Source organism: Narcine bancroftii, chromosome 4 (assembly GCF_036971445.1).
Source record: "Narcine bancroftii isolate sNarBan1 chromosome 4, sNarBan1.hap1, whole genome shotgun sequence".
In the NCBI taxonomy this organism is placed as follows: domain Eukaryota; kingdom Metazoa; phylum Chordata; class Chondrichthyes; order Torpediniformes; family Narcinidae; genus Narcine; species Narcine bancroftii.
Window position 1 is genome coordinate 7008488 of NC_091472.1, and position 20110 is coordinate 7028597.

Sequence of the window (20110 nt, forward strand, 5' to 3'; positions counted from 1 at the left end):
AACATCTACTGTGATGAAATGCTTTGAGAGGTTGGTCATGGCCAGAATTAACATGTACCTAAGTAAAGGAGTGGACCCACTGCAATTTGCCTATTACCACCTTCACTCCACAGCAGACATATTGCTGGCTCTCCACTCACCTCTGGATCACCTCAAAAATAACAATTCATACATACAGCTGCTCTTCATCGGCTACAGCTCGGCCTTCAATGCCATTATTCCCTCAGTGCTGGTCAAGAAGCTACAAACTCTAGCCCTCTGTACCCCGCTCTGCAATTGGATCCTTGACTTTCTCATAAGAAGACCACAGTCAGTACAAATTGGAAACAATGTGAATTCCTCATTGATTCTCAACACAGGCCATCCCAAGGATGCATGCTTAGATGGAGATAGATCAATTCGTTGAAGCAAAACCAAGCAAAACCAAGCAGATGATTATGGATCTCAGGAGGAAGTCAGGGGAACATGACCCAGACTTCATTCAGGGCTTAGTAGTGGAGTGGGGTCAAGAACTTCAAACTCCTGGGTGTCAACATCTCTGAGGATCTGATCTGGAGCCTCCATGTTGATGCTTTCTCAAAGACGGCTCACCAGTCAGGGGAACACATCCCAGTCCTAATCGAGTAGTGGAGAGGGTCAAGAACTTCAAACTCCTGGGTGTCAACATCTCTGAGGATCTGATCTGGAGCCCCTGCATCGATGCAATCACGAAGAAGGCTTCCCAGCAGTTTTTCTTTGTGAGGTGTTTGATTTGGTATGTGAAAAACTACAAGTGCACCGTGGAGAGCATTCTGGGTGGTTGCATCACTACCTGGTACAGAAGTGCCAACGCTCAGGACAAGAATAAACTCCAGAGGGTTGTGAACTCAGCCTGTGACATCACAGGCACCAGTCTTCACTCCATCGAGGAACATCTACATGAAGTGCTGTCTTAAAAATGCAATCTCTATTCTCAAGGACCAACACCACGCAATGGTACAGAAGCCTAAAGACGAGCACTCAGTGGCACAAGGACGGCTTCTTTCCCTCTGCCATCAGATTCCTAAATAATCAATGAACCACAGACACTGCTTTATTTTGACTTGTTCTTGCACTAACTTTTGTATTGATTTTGTAAGGCGACTTATACAAATGAACGGCCAATGAATGCTGCCGCAAAGCAACAGATTTTACGGCGTGTTCCTGCAACAAATTCTAATTCTTCTTCAAAGGAATAACAGTAGGAATTAATTCTTTGTGAAATGATCTTGGACAGGATACAGGCAGGAACTCTCACATTGATGAGAGAGGTTAGGACTCGGAAGAGATTGGAATGGTGGCTTCGAGAAACACAAAGCTGCAGATACTGGAATGTTGAGGAAAGAATTGGTGGAGGAACTCAGCAGGTCGGGCATCAACTGCAGGTAGAAATAGTCAGTCAACATTTTGGATCGGGACCCTTTATCAAGATGACTTCTTCACTCTCTTTGGTTGATCTTCACGAAGGATTGAAATAACCAAACCAATGATTTTTAGCTGATCAGTAGGAACAGTTGGAACAAAAACAGTCAGTGCGAGCAACCCAGGTTCAGAGCCGGCACTGTCTGTAAGGAGTTTGCACATGCTCCCTGTGTCTGCGTAGGTTTCCTCCAGATATTCCGCTTTTCCCCCACACTTCAAAAACCTACAGGGGTTGTAGGTTAATTGGGACATTTGGGATGTCTTAACTTAAAATTAAAAGCAACAAAATACTGGTGAAACTTTTGCTTGGGAACCATTAATCCCAGAATACTTTCAATCATATTTCTCTAATGGACTTTCTGCTCCTGCCATTATTTCTCAAAGAAGCTGCTTCCAAAAGTATAGTGCCCAACCTGTCTCATCAGGCAGCAGTCTGTCAGCCAGGAGCCCTTGTGCAGTCAGACATAACTGAGTGTGCACCACTCATCTACCTGCTGATAAAATTGGATTAGCATCAGGACCCTGAGAGGGAAGCTTAAAATGAGCCCAAGGAGTCCAAAGTGGGGCATTTTCAAAGTCTCTTTACTCTGAATTGTAACCTCCGTCGAATCAGAGTTCTCCTCAAGAGGCCCAAGACAAGATAATCTACAGGCACCGTGGTTGAGGTAAAAAAACAAAGCTGGAGAAACTCAGCTGGTCAAGGTGTGATCTTTATATAGCCAAGGTAAAAATACATAACCAACGTTTCAGGCTTGAGCCCTTCATCAAGGTATGGAAAAATGTTGTCAGGCGACCAAACAAAAGAGTAGAAGGGGGAGGGGTGGTCGCAAAAGCAGGATCAAGGGGAGGAGGGATGATTGGGTGAATGGAGGGGGAATGGAGAGAGGAGAACTGGAAAGGGGAAGGGAAGAGGGGAGGGGGAAGAGGAGAGCAGGTTTGCAGAAACTGGAAAAATCGATGTTAATGCCATCCGGCTGGAGAGGGTCCAGGCGGAAAATCAGGTGTTGTTCCTCCAATTTGCGGTTGGTCTTGTTGGGACAGAACATAAGGTCATGGACAGACATGTGAGTGTGGGAGAGTGGCACAGAACTGAAATGGTTGGCCACTGGGATGTCTATGTCAGTGGTGCGGACAGATTCAGGAGTAGAGAGAGCAGCAGTCAATTTGGGAGAAGCAGAGAGGTATTTTTAATTTTTTTTTTAATGTAGTCTGAAGGAAAGTATGGAAGAAACCAACTAAACTTGACTATTTCACTGGAAAGTGTGCTCATAAATTTTGTGCAGACTCCCAAGAGAACCATGGCCAACAAAAGGTTGAGAATGGCCCACCTAGTGTTCACCATCCCCAGATTCCTATTGCAGCTTAAGGTCCACAAAAAGTATTTTCCTTTGTTTAGCCGCAGAAAGGGGCACCACAATTAAAAGAAGAACTTGAGGAACTGATTTACAGGGTAAGTTGGAATGGGTTAGGGCCTCAGAAATGAGGGGAATTTTGAGAGGGGTATTAGAAATTATGAGAGGTGTAGATCAAATAAATGCAAGCAGATTTTTTTTCCACTGAGACAAGAACTAGAGGACTTGGATTAAGGATGAAAGGGGAAATGTTTTAAGGGAACATGAGAGGGAATTTCTTCGCACAGAGAGTGGTGGGAGTGTGGAACAAGCTGCCAGTTGAAGTGGTGAATGCAGGCTCAATTTTAGAAAAATTTAGACAGGTACATGGATGGGAAGGGTATGGAGGGCTATGGCACGGGTGCAGGTCAATGGGAAGCGGAAGAGTAATTATTTGGCATGGACGAGATGGGCCAAAGGGCCCGTTTCTAAGCTGTAGTGTTCTATGGACCCCCACCACCTAGGCCATGCCCTCTTTATTCTGCTACCATCAGGAAGGAGGTACAAGAGCCTGAAGACAAACACCCAGTGGCACAAGGACAGCTTCTTCCCCCTCCACCGTCAGATTTATGAATGACAATGAACCATAGACGCGACCTTAATTTTGCCTTTTTTCTTTTTTTATTGTACTAGGTTATTTATTTTTAAACGTGGTGGAGAGAAATGATTTCTCTCTGATGTTGCTACAAAACTGGTGCTGGTCTGATGCTCATGTATCTCTTTCCCAACTGGAGCAGCTGAAAAATGCTGCTTGCGGGACAGAAGGGGTATTCAACGATCTTGCGCGAACTCTTCAGACAATGATCCCAGTAGTTCACGGCGATGGGGATCCTCCCAGCCACTCATGGTCCTATGCATCAACCTGCGATCCATTTCTCTGCAGCAACCGCCCTGCACTGTGAATGCACGCCGGCCAGGACACTCTCGCTGGAGCTCCTACAGAAAATGGATGGGATGGCGGCAGGTAGCCTTGCCTGCTTCAGTCTTCTCAGGAAGTCCAGTTACTGTTGCGCCTTCCTAACAAGTGAGGAGATGTTGTGTGTCCAGGATAGGTCACTTTTTAAGTGGACTCTGAGGAACTTGGTGCTCTCCACTCTCTCCACTACCGAGTTGCTGATGTGTAGTGGAGGGTGGTTGTTCCTCATCCTCCTGAGATCTACGATCATCTCCTTTGTCTTGTCCTCATTGAGGCTTAGGTTGTTATTCTTGCACCATTTCATGAGATTTTCCACCTCTTCTCTGTAGTGCGATTCATTGTTGTTCACTGTTGTGTCATCTGCAAACTTCTTGTCATGAAGATGCTTTCTGTCACTCACCATAGCCTTTCCCAAGAGAATGAACGATTCATCTTCAATGCAGATTTTAACTCTTCGGCCACATGCAGTCACTACTGATTCTGACAATATGCACATTATCACATTGCAGAGATCTATGGACACCTCAAGAAGGCAGCCAAGATCATAAAGGACCCCCATCACCCCCGATCATAACCTCTTCATACTGCTACCTTCGGGAAGAATGTACAGAACCTTGAAGACCAGCACATCTATGTTCAAGAATAATTTCAAGGACACCACGGTGAGGAAGCAGTTAGCGCAACGATGTTACAGCACCAGCGATCGGGACTGAGGTTCGAATCTCGCGCTGTCTATAAGGAGTTTGTACGTTCTCCCCGTCTCTGCATGGGTTTTCCCTGGGGCTCTGTTCAAAAACATACCGGGGGTTGTAGGTCAATTGGGTGTAATTGGGCGGCACTGAAACAAAAAGAAAGAGCTATCAGGATCTTGCATTTGGTGAATCTGATCTAAAAAGGAGGAATTCCAGTGCATTGTAATCAAGGTTATGACAATAATCTTTCATCGTCGTCTCTCACTGGTAAAGATATATAGAAGAGCGAGAATGGGAATGCCAGGATGCATTAGAGCCCCACGGAGAGTCGGTGCAAAGAGGGACATTCAGGGGCATTGCCCCCCCCAAATGAGGTATTGTGTCTGCTCACCCACACTAGGGTGGCAGACGTTTGGTTTTAGCTTTTGAGTAATCTGCCCTCCATCTGTCCTCGAGCCAGACATTAATTTGTCCTCCATTTGGAGGTGTAGAGGCAGAAAAGGGGCACATGCCATGTTAAATGCAGCATCCTGGGGTCCAGAGGCCGTGCGTGGCCATGTTCCTTCTTTCGTACATATGCTAGAGCCGGATGCGCAATGGATTGGAGTACCAGGGCCAATAGCGGTACTTCCGTCGGGAGACCCTGGGACACTGCATCTAACATGGTGAGAGCCCCTTTCTGAACGAGTTTTTGAGCGTCATATTGTGCCCCCTGCAGTTACCCTCATGCCCGCCCCCCAACCCCCGCTAAGACTTGTTCTGGCATCGACTGGAGAGCTTGAATTATAAGTGAAGCACAAAAGTCTGCAGAAGCTGTAATGGTAGTAAAAACACATAAATGCTGGAGGAACTCAGCAGGTCTCGCTGTGTCCATTGCAGGAAAAGATATATTACTGTTATTTCAGGTATGAGCCCTTCTTCAAAGCTGGGATAGGAGAACAGACCAACAGACAAATTCATTGGAAAATGGAGAGTTGGACGCTTCATCTCTCTGTAAAGGAGACGAAATGTGCGAATTGATCCAGGGAAGGGGGTGGCTCTGTGAATGCAGAGTGAGGGGAAACGAGGCAGAGTGAAAAGGGAAGAGAGAGAGAGAGGGAGAGAGAGAGAGAGAGAGAGAGAGAGTGAGAGAGAGAGAGAGAGAGAGCGAGTACCATAAGAAAGGAGACACAGGGATAGATGGGGGGAGGGAGGCAAACAGAAGCTGGGCGTTAATGTTAATGTTAATGCCATCCAGTTGATAGGCTGGGATTTTTCTCCCTGTAGCATCACAGGCTGAGGGAGGACCTTGTGTAGGCTTATTAAATCATGAGGAGGCCGGATAGGTGAACGGACACAATCATTTTCCCAGGGTAAGGGAGTCCCAAATGAGTTGCATTGGTTTAAGGTGAAAGGGGAAAGATTTTAAAGGGACCTGATAGGATTATTTTTCTCAGAGAGTGGTGAGTGTACGCAATGAATCGACAAAGGAAGTGGAGGCAATGGATAAAATTAGAACTATAGAACATTTACAGCACAGAAACATGTCCTTTCAGCCCTTCTAGTCTGTGCTAAACCATTTTTTTGGCCTTGTCCCACTGACCTGCACCCAGTCTATAGCCCTCCATACCTTTCCCATCCATGAACTTGTCCAAATTCTTCTTAAATTTTAAAATTGAGCCACTTCAGCTGGCAGCTCATTTCACACTCCCACCACTCTCTGTGTGAAGAAGTTCCCCCTCATGATCTCCCTAAACTTTTTCCTTTTCACTCTTAACCTATGTCCTCTGGTTTGTATCTCACCTACCCTCAGTGGAAAAAGCCGATCTACATTTACTCTGTCTGTCCCCCTCATAATTTTAAATACCTCTATCAAATCTCCCTCATTCTTCTACGCTCCAGGGAATAAAGTCCTAACCTGTAATTCAGTTCCAGAAGTCCAGGCAACATCTGAGAAAATATTCTTTTCACTCTTTCTATCTTATTGATATCTTTCCTGTAGTCACAATACTCCAAATCTGGCCTCACCAATGTCTTAAACTCCTGTAATCAATATTTTGATTGCTGTATTCCAACAATTCTCTTTATGACCCTATCCACCTGTGATGCCACTTTCAGGAAATTACATATCTGTATTCTCAGATCTCTCTGTTCTACTGCACTGTCTAGGGCCCTACCATTCACTGTGTATGTCCTTTCTTGGTTTTTCCATCCAAAATGCAACTCCTCACATTTGTCTGCATTCAATTCCATCTGCCATTTTTCAGCCCATTTTTCCATTTAACTCAGATCCCCCTACAAGCTTTGAAAACCTTCTTCTCTGTCCACAAGACTTCTAATCTTAGAGGCATCTTCAAACATGCTGATCCAAATTACTTTTTAAAAGAAATTCAGATATGTACACGGTTAGAAAGGCTTCAGCAGGATGTGGACTGAATTCAAATTTGGTGGGCAATTTGAGTCAAAGGGTCTGTTCCTGTGCTGTAAGACAATGACCCTATGGTACTCGTTCCTGGATGCCTATGTAACAAAATGGGAGACCCAAGGATTTGGCAGTGGGCATAGCGGTTAGCGCAACGCCTTTACAGCACCAGCGATCGGGACCGGGATTTGAGTCCTGCGTTGTCTGTAAGGAGTTTGTATGTTCTCCCTGTGTCTACAAGAGTTTTCCTTGAGGGCTCCAGATTCCTCCCACTGCTAGGGCCTGTTACCGTGCTGTATTGGCTAATTTTTAAAAAAAATTAAGCTTGAGATACAAACTACCACAGATGCAGTAATCTGGAGTAAAAAGAAATACCAATAATCAGGTGGCTGCACTCAGGCAGTGTGTGCAGAACCAGAGGTCTGGTCGGGGTTTCGGGTCAGGACCTTGTTACAGGATTCCCATTCGGGTCACAGTTTTGGGGTGATGCCAACACGGGGGCCTGAGTTCCTGTCAGCCAAATGTTCTACTGATGCAATGTTTCAGGATGAAGCATCAGCCACGTCGACAGTACAGTCAGGAAAAGTTTTGAACTTCTGAAAGGATAGCTCCCGGCTCCCAGCAGTCTTGACAACATCTTACAAGAGCAAAACACCAAAATCTGCAGACATTATGATTGTTGCAATAAAACATGTAGAAGTGCTGGAAGAACTTCGCCAGTCTTGCAACATCCCTAAAAGATCAAGATTTATAACTGATGTTTTGGGCCTGAGCCCTTGTTCAAGGTGTGAATAAAAAGCAAAGATGGGCTCAGATCTGAAACATTGGTTATATACAGTATCATTACATCCTAAGGAATGCTTCATGATCTGTTGAGTTCCAGATTCAGATTTCAGATTATTTGACAAAGTACATACAGTACATGACATCACATACAGCCCTGAGATTCTTTCTCCTGCAAGTGAGGCAGAATTACTCTAGAGCTCCTTCAGCATTTCTGTGTTTTTATAGGAGGACAAATGAGAGTGAACTGCCTGACGGCCTCATTGTGTGGGACGGTAGCTGCAAAGCTTCAGACTCAAAGTCAATACAGAGGATTATCAAAATGGTCGAGAAGATCACCAGGGTCTCCCTTTCTTCTACTGACGACATTCACTGGGAGTACTGCTTAAATAGGGCAGAAAGAATTATAGAAAACCCTTTCCATTCAGCACACAATATCTTTGACCCACTACCATCAGGAAGGAGGTTACAGGAACATCAGACCGGGAAATAACTTCTTTCCACAAGCTCTGAGATTGATGAACAGTATTATGTAATCGAGTAAATCTATATATATTTATTTCCAATGCTATCATGATGTACAATGTAAGTAAAACATGAAGGTCGGCAGACACTGTCGTTGAAGTAAAAACAAAATGCTGGGGAAACTCAGCTGGTCAATCAGCGTCCTTTAATAGCAAAGATAAAGTTACATAAGCGTTTCGGGTTTGAGCCCTTCATTGAGGTATATAATTATAGTGTGTGCATGTGTGCGTGTGTGCGTGTGTGTAGTGCAGAGTGATGCTGTTTTGTCAGGTTATATATGTACAGTCAGATAATAATGAATTTGAACTTGAAGTTAAATTGTCCCAATTGTATTTACCTTATATAGTTTGGACAAAGTATATTTGTGAAAAAAATATTTTGTTCTGATCTGCTTAACTCTTTGACAATGCCCTCTGATTTGGAGTTACAGTGTTATTATTCCTGTTTTGTTAATACCAATATTAACATCTATGCAGCTCCTCTGGTCAATAATTGAGCAAGCTCAACAAATATTGGTCACCTTTAAACAAAAATTGGTCATCTTTCGAGTGCTCCACCTCCTTTGTCTTCCTGCGTCCCCTGTAGCCCTCCATTAAAGTCCATCAACGACATCTTCATGAAGGCACTTCCTCAGGAAGGCAGCCAACATCATAAAGGACCCCCATCACCCTGGTCGCAGCCTCCTCTCACTGCTCCACTCCAGGGTCAGCGCCAAGGGGTGGGGCATTCGTGGGCATGGTCCCGCCTAACAAGGCGCTGTGACCCCTCACCCCCGACCTTTCAGCTCCGACCCAAGCTGCGTCCATCAGCACAGTTAGGTCCTAAGCATCCCCCACCACCACCATGCTCCCCCCATTGGCACACTTTTAGCCAATAGCACCACCTCTCTCCCAAGGAAGTTCTCTGACGCTGAAATGTGCCCACCTCTAACATTCCAATAGACCCCTTGTATCACTCGTTCTGGCACCAACCCTGCTCACTCTTTTCCCTGTCACAGCTATCACGTCCCACCACAACTCAAAACTCCTCCTAAACTGCCAAGAGGTCTATCTACCATGTTGAAACATCACATTGTTGTGGTGCAATATTTATCGTCCTTTTATATTTAGAATATATTAATCTCGTGATCAGATCAGACTACTTATTGTCATGTGATAAAACAGAAATGTATAAATGACTTAAAATTGCCTTTAGTCTGCCATAAGATCCGCCAATAGCATTAGTATTGTCCAGAACCTTTACAGTCAGAGAAAGAGAAGCAAAAGTGGGTCTCGACAAAGTAAAAGATAAAGGTTCCATTATTGTCACCTAAAACTATATTTAGAATGTAGCATACATGAAATTTTTTAACTTTGTCCACCTGGAGTGAACTGGGATTCCCTGGGAGAGGGCTGTATTGATGACTGACCCCGCCTCTCAGCTCCACCCCCATTTACCCATGTATAACTCTGGCTTCCCGCCTTAATCCAGAACTCCTCTGAAGCCTACTAGTGACCCTACCTGTTGTTGAAAGCTAATAAAAGCGTTTGTTCTCCCTCCATTCATTTGAGAGCTTTTATCTACGCTACACTACCATAAGGAAGACAGAGAGTTTCCACATTGTCCAGCGCCCCTCACGGAAATGAGGCCCCAGCAAGGAACAAACACGCAACCCCTGGTTTACAAGACCAGTGCTCTAACCACTGAGCTATCGGAGCCTGACCACTGAGCTTTCAGATTTGCCTCTAGTGCTCCCACAGCCTCTGCAGCTTCACAGACCAATTCAAACCATCGGCAACCTGAGCCCAGATCCAAACCTCCAATAAGATGAAGAATCCTTCCAGCCCAGAGCCCTTCGGGAGCCTTCCTTACCTTCAGAACCCTCCCAAATTCCATTTCCGATTCCTGGTTCCCATGAGCCAGTCTCCAGCAGCCTGGTGTGAGACCTTCGACCTCAAGTCACCAGCAGGCCGCGGCCTGAGTGAGTTCCTCGCCCGCAAGTCACCAACAGCTCGCCGCCTGCAAACGTTCTTCAGCCGCAGAGCCTCTACCTGCCCCGTCACTGTGGTCACCGCCCTGTAGGGTCATCTCCTCTGTTTCTCCTACTCAACAGGAACAGTGTGCTCCCTGTTTCTGGTGCCCTGTGCTAGTCCAGTGCTCCCCTGGAGTCCGCAACCCCTCGAGGCCTCTGCCAAACACGGGCGCTGCCATCTGGGCCCAGACCCCATGGTCACAGGATTTTACATAAAACACCACGAGCTCTTTTAACGGGATGTTTAAAGCCTGTACGGAACAGTTGGCAGTCAGACTGGGCGGTTGGACCCAGAGGGGGAGCGCTGTGTCTTCGCTCCCCGCACTCCCCAGGTCTGCACCTGTGGCAGCGCTGCCAATTGTGGCACATTGCGGTAATTTACTGTATACTTATTGTTTGCCTGTGTGCTTAACAAACGAGTGTGGCTGCAGCAAACAAGACTCGGAGCACCTGCACCTTCGACAAATGCCCTTGACAGTCAGCTCTTGCCATCATTATCTAAGCCAGTGGCTCTCAACCTTTGACTTCCCATTCACGTACCACCACAAGTAATCCCTGACTAACCACAGAGCACCAATGGCATAGGACCTCTGAGGTTAGTCAGGGATTACTTAAGGTGGTAGTAAACACAAAGTGCTGGAGAAACTCAGCAGGTCAAACAGTGCACTTTAGATAAATACATAACCTTGAGTCCTTCATCAAGGGTGAAGTCCCATTATGTCACGCAATATTGCATTTAGAATTAACTTAATATTACAATTAATTTCTGTCTACCAAAACTTTTGTCCAGCGCCCCTCGCAGGAACCTGCAGCACCTGGTGTTCCTGGGCGGTCTCCCCTCCAAGCACTGACCAGGCATGCGCCTGCCGAGCTTCCGAGATCTGACAATGCCAGGGGTATTCGGGCTATTAGGCCTCCGCTCGTCGGGCTCGAGGGCTCAAGCCCGAAACTTCATCAAAGGGCACCGTACCCTGACGAAGGGCTCAAGCCCGAAAGGTGCGTCCTTATCTTTGCCCGGCTGTGTTTCTCTCCAGCGCCCTGTTTTTACTTTCTGCGGATTTCACGCTCTCCTCCTGAGTTCAGCTGGTATGTGAATGGAGAAAGAAAGGTCGAGAACCACTGCTCACAGCAGGCCAGGAACGTGAAGAGTTAAACTTGCCAGCCACAGGTCATTGAATGCAGTGCAATTCGATGCAAACTAGATTCAAGGGAAAATTGAAACAACCTGCTCCTGTGAATAATGATCTGGGAAGAGAGTTGGAGGGGGATTCCACCCACGGATGAGAAATGAGAGAAGGGCCTTTGCACTGAGTGTGGGGGTGGGCCCCCTTTGAGGGAGTGAAATGCACGGCGACAGGGACGCCACGGGAGGAACCACAAATGGTGCTTTCGTCGAGGACTCACCAGGTTGATGAACGTGAGGAACTTCCAGCTGCCGCCATAGGTCTGGTGAGCAGGGATATCGAGGGCTTTAAAGCTGCACAGGACGGAGAGGTAGGACAGCAGGATGGCGACCCGCAGCACCTGAGAGGGGACGAGAGCCATGTTGCCTCCTGCCGCTGCTACTGATGCTGCTCTCCTCCCCTAGCAACCGCCCGTGGCAACCGAGCCCGTCTCCATGGAGACGGCTGGCCCGTGCCCAGGCTGCTGGCTTGCCTCGGCCTTGCAGCAGCAAGAGAAATCCTGCTCTCCGCGGACATTTAGTCCCTACATAAAACACGACGTGGAGGTCAAACTGTGAATTATACTGCCCATACTTCTGCCACGAAGCAGAAAAGTGAACTCTTCCCCGCGCTCGGGGAGCCTACGGCGGCAGAACACTGACTCCAGCCATTATTTCTTCAGACCACAGTGAGGCACGTGAAAAAGGGAGGTCCCCAAAGTCAGGAGAAAGCCAGAAATTTTCAAGGTCAAACCCGACAACCGCACACCAATCAGATTAACCCCTGCGGCTTCAAGATACAATAATCAGGAATGATTTGGATGAGAAACGACTTGGTCAGGAAGTTTCGGGTTGACGCCAGAATGAACTGTGGCAGCACTGTCAACGTGGAGCGCTGTTACTGCGCCATCGACCCGGGTTAGAATCCAGCCCTGTCTGTGGGTCCACTAAAGGCTAAAGGAGGCAACGTATGCTTGGAGGAGTCCTAAAATGAATACTTTGCTTCAGTATTCACTGTGGCAGTACACCACTGGCCTACTGCAGGGGGAAATCTCTGTACCTGCAGAAGAGCACGGGGACAAGACAACACCTCGCCGGCTGTCAATGAGCCGACCTGAATGGTCCAGGCCCCACCCGGTCGGGCGTCAATCGCCTTCCGGGATATAAGCCTGAGCCGGTCCTTCAAAGACACTCTCTAGTGTTTACAGCAGCTCTCCTCACAGCTGGCTCTGGGGAAGTTTATGACGAATAAAGCCTGTTGTACAGTCTTTTGGTTTTGTGTGCTTGCTTCTGACCGACAGCGCACCACATTCACAAGAGAAAAGGACCTTGATCGGGTTGAGATCAAAAAAAGAACAGCCCTGTGCGCTGGACAATGTGGAGATTAAGGAAGTGGAAGTGTTAGACCTTCTTAAAAACATCAAGATTGATATGTCTACGGGGCTAGCCACAATATTCCCAGGCTGCTGTGGGAAGTGAGGGAAGAATTAGCTGAAGCAACAACTATGATCTTTGAGTCCCCTTTTGCCACAGGGGAGGTGCCGGAGGATTGGAGAATGGCAAATGTAGTCCCCCTCTTTAAGAGTGGTGAGTCTTATGTCAGTGGTGTGCAAACTATTGGAGAGATTCTTAAGGATAAGATCGATGAGTATTTGGAGAAGTACAGTCTACTCAAGGATAGTCAACATGGCTTTGTGAAGGGAAGGTCATGCCTCATGAGTCTAATCGAGTTTTTTGAAGAGGTAACAAAAAAATTGATGAGGGTAGGGCGGTAGGTGTGGTCTATATAGATTTTAGCAAGGCATTTGACAAAGTCGCCATAAAAGACTCATCTAGAAAGTTATGAGGCAGGGGATCCATGGAATTTTGGCTGTGTGAAAAAAAAAATTGGCTTGTAGGTGGAAAGCAGAGAGTAGTAGAGGAAGGAAAGTATTCTGCCTGGAGGTCAATGGCTAGTGGAGTACCTCAGGGATTGGTTCTGGGACACCTGCTTTTTACGATTTTTATTAATGACCTGAATGAAGAGGTGGAAGGGTGGGTCAGTAAGTTTCTGGATGATATGAAGGTTAGAGGAATTGTGGAGGAGCTGAAGGTTGTTGAAACTTGCAAGAGGATATAGAATTTGGTGGAAAAGTAGCAGATGGAGTTCAATCCATATAAGCGCGAGGTGATGCAGTTTGGACTAACCAGAAGGCTGGGTACAGAGTTAATAGTCAGTTACTTAAGAGTGCAGATGAACAGAGGGACCTTGTGCTCCAAATCCATGCATTCCACAAGGTCGCCTTGTGGATGCATGGATAGGATGGGTACAGAGGGATATGGGCCAAATGTGGGCAGATGGAATGAGTTTGGGTAGGATATTTTGGATAAAAATTTCAAAGAACACATTTATTTCAGACTACATACATGACATTACATACAACCCTGAGGGATAGGATAGTTGAGAAGGGCTATGGGAAGCTGGGCTTCATTAATAGGGAGATTTAGTTCAAGAGTAGTGAGGTCATGTTGCAACTCTACAAATCTCTGGTGAGACCACACTTGGAGTCTTGTGTTTTGTTCTCATTTAGGAAGGATGTGGAAGCTATGGAGAGGGTGCAGAGGAGATTTACTAAGATTAGAATATGTCTTATGAGGCAATGTTAGCGAGGTTATCCATCCCTTTGGAGCAAAGAAGGATGAGAGGTGACTTAATAGAAGTCTACAAGATACTGAGAGGCATAGATAAGGTGGAAGGGAGGGAGGTTTAGGGGAGAAATCAGGGGTAAGTTTTTTACACAGAGAGCTGTGGGTGCCTGGAATGCCTTGCCGGGGATGGGGGGGGGGGGGGTGGGGTGGGGTGGAGGCTGAATCATTAAGGGTATTTATGAGGCTCTTAGACAGAGGGTTTTGGGGTAGGGAGGATTTAGTACTATTTTTTCAGGAATAAATAGGTCAGCTCAACATCGAGGACTAAAGAGAATGCACTGTGCTGTAGTGCTCTATGTTCTATGAATCAGTAATCACTGGGGAGGGTCAAAGAAGGAGAAAGACAGCAAATTTTAAATTCCTGGGAGTCTCCATCTTGGAGGGCTTGTCCTGCACCCACCATATTAATGTCATCTTAAAGAAAGCACATCAGCACCTCTTCTTCCTCAGGAGTTTGTGGAGGTTTGGCATGACACTGGAAATCCTTGGCAAACTTCAGCAGGTGTGTAGGAGAGAGTGTGCAGCCTGGCTGCATGACGACCTGGTATGGGGACACTAATACCTCTGAGTGAAAAATCCTGCAAAAGGTAGTGGACACAGCCCAGTACATCACAGTAAATCTCTCCCCAACTTTTAGAACGTCTACATGCAATGCTGCCGTGGGAGGCCAGCGGCAGCAACATTATCAGGGATCCTCACCATCCAGGACACGCTCTGTAAACGTTAAAAGCATCAACGTTAAAAAAAAAATGAAAGAGATGGTTGTCGACTTCAGGAGGGCCCAGGAGAGGGACCATACTCCACTGACCATTGACAGCTCCAACGTTGAGGTCGTCAAGCGTATCAAATTCCTTGGAGTGCACTTGGTTGAGAACCTCCCCTGGTCCCATAACACCAGCTCCATAGCCAAGAAAACCCAGCAGCACCTCTACTTCCTGTGAAGGCTGTTGAAAGTTAATCTCCCACCCTCCATCCTCACTACATTCTACAGAGGATGTATCGAAAGCAACTGCATCACCGCCTGGTTTGGAAATGTTACTCCTCGGACCACAAGGCCCTGCAGAGGATAGTGAAGTCAGTGGAAAAGATGATTGGGGACTCTCTTCCTACTATGAAGATGCAGGCAGAAAGCAATAAACATTGTGAAGGGATCCACACACCCCTCACATAAACTTTTTTCCCTTCTACTGTAGCACTCAGGCCCTTACGTCCAGAATGGGCCACAGTTTTTTTTCCCCAAGCCATCAGACTCCTGAATTTGGGGATAGGGTACCATGAACTGTTACTGAATAAGTCTTGGAACAAAAATCAAAGGTGATTGGACTTGACTTGTTCTCATTGCTACTATCAGGAAAGAGGAATAGGTACCACAAGTCTTACATCAGGAGGTTCAGGAACAGCCACTACCCCTCCAATAGACTCATTCAGAATCTCATATAAGGACTTGTACTTTGCACATGACTTAATACTGTGTATTTATAGCAACATCCACATTTGCTGTCAGTTTGCTTACAGTTCTTTGAGAACACTTTACAATTACCAGTGTAGAAATTCTGCCTGACCCAGAAGAAAAGAATCTCAGGGTTGTATGTAATGTCATGTATGTAGTCTGATATAAATGTGTTCTTTGAAGTTTTTATCCAAAATATCCTACCCAAACTCGTCCCATCTGCCCACATTTGGCCCATATCCCTCTGTACCTATCCTATCCATGCATCCATCAATTTTTTTGTAGACAGTGATATAGTACCTGCCTCAACCACCTCCCCATTCCATACACCAAGCACCCTCTGTGTAAGAGAGCTACCCCTCAGCTTCCTGTTAAATCTCTCCCCCCTCATCTTAAACCTCTGGGTTCTCAAATCCCCTACTCCAGGCAAAAGTCTCTGTGTTCGCCTGATCTTACTTATGTTTTGCAGTGAGGACCAGAGAACACTGTTTCGTTGGGTTGTCCTTGTACATTCAGATGATGAATTTGACTTGAACTTACTTCATTCTCTCTAACTTTTCTTCCCCACCCCTTGGCATAGGTGCTCTGTGGTTAGTAAGGGATTACTTAATGTGGTAGTCGAGTGGGGGAAAAAAAGAGGTTGAGAACCACTGCCTGAGACCTGTCTCTCCACCTCTCACCCCTTATCACCTCTCGGCTTTTCCCCAGATTTGGGGTGACACGGTTGGTGTAGCAGTTAGTGCAACAGCTTTGCAGCAACAAGTGATCAGGATCGGTGTTTGAATCCCACGCTGTCTGTAAGGATTTTGTACGTTCTTCCTGTTTTTCATGGGTTTTCCTTGGGGGCTCCAGTTTCCACCCACCATTCAAAACAGACTGAGGGCTGGAGTTTAATTTGGACAGTGCGGACTCATTGGCCAAAATGGCCTGTTACCACGCTGTATGCCTAAATTTAAAATTCAAATATTTAAACATTTAAATTTTAAATTCTTTCACCCTTTATACAGGTAATATCATCTTTTACTACCTTAAAATAAAGGATCATGACCTGAAACATTGACTGATGATTTCTACTCTTGGACGCTGACTGACCTATGGAGTCCCTCCAGCAGCTCGTTGTTTACTCAGGAGGGCAGCTTCAGGGCAGAAGTAGAATTGACATTTTGAGCAGTTTTAAAAATTAGTTTGACATTAAATTGAATTGCATTGAATTGAATTGCAATGCCTTGAATTGAATTGTATTGAATTGTTATTATCATATAACCATATAACCATATAACAGTTTACAGCACGGAAACAGGCCATGTCGGCCCTTCAAGTCCGTACCGGTTCACTTGAACAACTCCACTAGCTCCTCCGCAAACTCCTGAGGAAGGAGAGGCTTTCTTCATGATGCCATTGGTGAACAATCATTTGTTATACTTTCTACAAGCTACAGGAAAGAACAATTTTAATTCTTCAATTTGTTACTAATATACAGTGCACCAAGAGAAAGTGCAAAGCATATTACCCAACGAATTTACAAAAAAGTTGACATTCTCGGCCATAATTTTGGATCGATGAAAATAAATTCACAGAAGTCCAGAAGGTGTCAGAAGTTTTATCGTGACAATGGTGGCATAGTTAGGAAGGTTCAATCGTTAGATATCAATTTTGAGACAGTCAAATGGATTCAACAGTGGCTGGAAGGGAGATGCCAGAGAGTCGTGGTGGATAACTGTTTCTCAGGCTAGAGCCCGGTAACAAGTGGTGTGCCTCATGGATCTGTATGGGGTCCGTTGGTGTTCGTCATATACATTAATGATCTGGATGATGGGGTGGTAAATTGGATTAGTAGATGATACTAAAATAGGTGGAATTGTGGATAATGAAGAAGGTTTTCAAAAATTGCAGAGGGATTTGGACTGCTTAGAAGAGTGGGCTGAAAGATGGCAGATGGAGTTTAATGCTGAGAAGTGTGAAGTGCTTTATTTTGGAAGGAATAATCCAAACAGGACGTACATAGTAATGGGAGGGGGGGGGGTATTGAGGAATACGGTGGAGCAGAAAGATCTACGTATAATGGTTCATCGTTCCCTGAAGGTAGAATCTCATGTGGATAGGGTGGTGAAGAAGGCTTTTAGATTGCTAGCCTTTATAAATCAAAGCATAGAATACAGGAGTTGGGAGGTGATGTTGAAACTTTTCAAGGCATTTGTGAGGCCAAATTTGGAATACTGTGTGCAGTTCTAGTCATCGAATTATAGGAAGGATATCAACAAGGTAGAGAGAGAGAGAGTGCAGAGAAGATTTACGAAAATGTTTCCTGGGTTTCAACATCTAGATTATAAAGATAGATTGAGAAAAATAGGTCTTTATTCTTTGGAGCATAGAAGGTTGAAAGGGGATTTGATAGAGGTATTTAAGATTATGAGGCAGATAGATAGAGTTGATGTGGATAGGCTTTTTCCATTGAGAGCAGGAGAGATGGAAACGAGAGGTCATGGGTTAAGAGTTAAGGGGAAAAACATGAGAAATAACACAAGGGGGAACTTTTACACTCAGAGACTGGTGGCTATGTGGAATGAGCTTCCAGGAGAAGTAGTAGCGTAGGGTCCATTTTGTCATTTAAGGATGGGAGGGGAATGGAGGGTTATGGGAAAAATGCAGGTAGGTGGGACTAGAGGAAAAGACTTGGTTCAGTGCGAACCAGAAGGGTTGAGCTGGCCTGTTTCTGTGCTGTAATTGTTATATGGTTATATAACTTTAACATTACAGGAAATCAAATTTAAAATTAAAATTAAAAAATAATAATGCCTCGCATGGAACACTGCAGAGATAAAGAGAGAAGATGAGGACAAAGAGGATAAAGGAAATGTCTCCTCCAATCTTCTTGCAGCGGAACGGTTAGGGCGGCATGGATGGCATAATGGTTAGTACATCATTGTTACATCCCCAGCAGTAGGGTTGAGGGTTTGAATCCCGCGCTGTCTGTAAGGAGTTCTCCCTGCGTCTGTGTCGGATTTCCCTGGGGGCTGTGGTTTCCTCCCACCGTTCAAGCTGTACCGGGCATAGAAGATCAAGTGGGTGTAATTGTGCAGCATGGACTTGTAAGCCAAAAGGGCTTGTTACCTTGTTGATGTCTGAATTTATAAAAATAATTAAAATGTAATACTTTAAATTTTTAAAAAATTAAAATTTAAGAACAAATTTGTATTCAAATCATCACCGTTCAGATGAAAAAACTATGAGTTGAACATTAGAATCGATCCCTCTCTCCACAATCTCTACAGATTTTATTTCAGATCTCCATCATCTGCAGATCATTGTGTTTCAGAACTTCGAATGTCGTTAATTGTAGCGCCTCTGCAAAGGGTGAATATGGACTGGCAGACACATTGATTTCAATCAAATACATTAGTCGGGGGATTGAGTTCAAGGACTGTGAGGTAATGTTGCAGCTCTATAAAACTCCATTTCAACCACTTTTGTAATATTGTGTTCAGTTCTAGTCACCTTATTACATGAAGGAGGTGGAAGCTATGGAAAGGGTGCAGAGGAGATTGACTAGGATTTTGCCTGGATTGTAAAATGTACCTTATGAGGCAAGGTTCACAGAGCTAAGGCTTTTCTCTTTGGAATGTAGAAGGATGAGAGGGGACTTAATAGAGGCTTACAAGATTATGAAAGGCATAGTGGACAAAGTTTTGAGCCCAGAGGACCCCAGTCCCCAGCAGCAATAGATAAATGGTTACTTAAACAGAAGTTGCTTTTAATTAGTCCACAGAAATTTCTCTCCTTTCCTCAAAAGATTGGTTGAAGGAAGAGCAACCTCAGTAAAACTTCTGCAAAATATCCCGCCATTCCTAAAAACCTTCTAACTGCTTTTTTGCCATTGGGAATAGGAAACTCAGAAATTGCATTCACCTTAGCTTGAATAGGTGCAACTTTTTTTTCATGACCAACTACATGACCTCAGTATGTTACAGTGGCACTTGCAAATTGACTTTTTTCTAAATTTAATCTTGCAAACAATTTGTCCAATTCCTTCAAATGTTCTTCCCATGTGTCACTTTTTGTGACCAAGTCATCAATATAAGCATCTGTAGGTGTTAACCCTTGGATAACTGAATTAATCATCCTTTGGAATGTTGCAGGGGCATTTTTCATGCCAAAAGATAACACATTATACTCGTATATTCTGGATGGAGTTACAAAAGCCAAAATATTCTTTCCACTCTCAGTTAGAGGCACACACCAAATTCAACAAATCCAACTTAGTAAGAAATTTAGCTTTCCCAATTTTCTCAATATAGTCATCTATTCTCAAAATAGGATATGCATCTGTTTCAGTTAATGAACTAACCTTCCTGTAATCTGTATAGAACCTATCAGTTCCATCTGATTTCAGTACCAGAATACAAAGAGAATACCAATCTGAGTTTGAAGGTCTATTAATATAATTTTTCAACATATATTCCACCTTCTGACCCATGATTTTACTCTTCTGAATGTTTATTCCATATGGGTGTTGATTATGGGACTTGCTTCTCCCACATCCACATCATGATAAATCACTGATGTCCTTTTTGGCACATCAGGAAACAAATTTGTATATTTTGAAATTAATTATTTCAACTGCATCTATTCTTGTGACTTAAGATTACCTAAC

At 44.9% G+C, this 20110-nt stretch overlaps 1 protein-coding gene across 1 annotated transcript; it reads right to left on the bottom strand.

Annotated features, from left to right (window-relative positions):
• Positions 1-3387: 3387 nt before the first annotated feature.
• On the bottom strand, positions 3388-12048 carry LOC138760308 (androgen-induced gene 1 protein-like). Its single transcript, XM_069930709.1, has 2 exons — positions 11564-12048; positions 3388-4585 (listed from the first exon to the last, which is right to left on the bottom strand). Exons 1-2 carry the CDS (start codon positions 11702-11704, stop codon positions 4562-4564), a joined length of 165 nt encoding a protein of 54 aa, XP_069786810.1. The 5' UTR covers positions 11705-12048; the 3' UTR covers positions 3388-4561.
• Between the last annotated feature and the right edge of the window lie 8062 nt (positions 12049-20110).

Bases quoted from the DNA above. Each gene is read 5' to 3' on its own strand.
- LOC138760308 (XM_069930709.1), bottom strand. From the start codon at position 11,704: ATGGCTCTCGTCCCCTCTCAGGTGCTGCGGGTCGCCATCCTGCTGTCC. The intron at 4,586-11,563 runs GTGAGTCCTCGA...TTTTTGTTTCAG, and splicing joins TCCTCACGTTCATCAACCTG to TGCCGCCCAATTACACCCAA.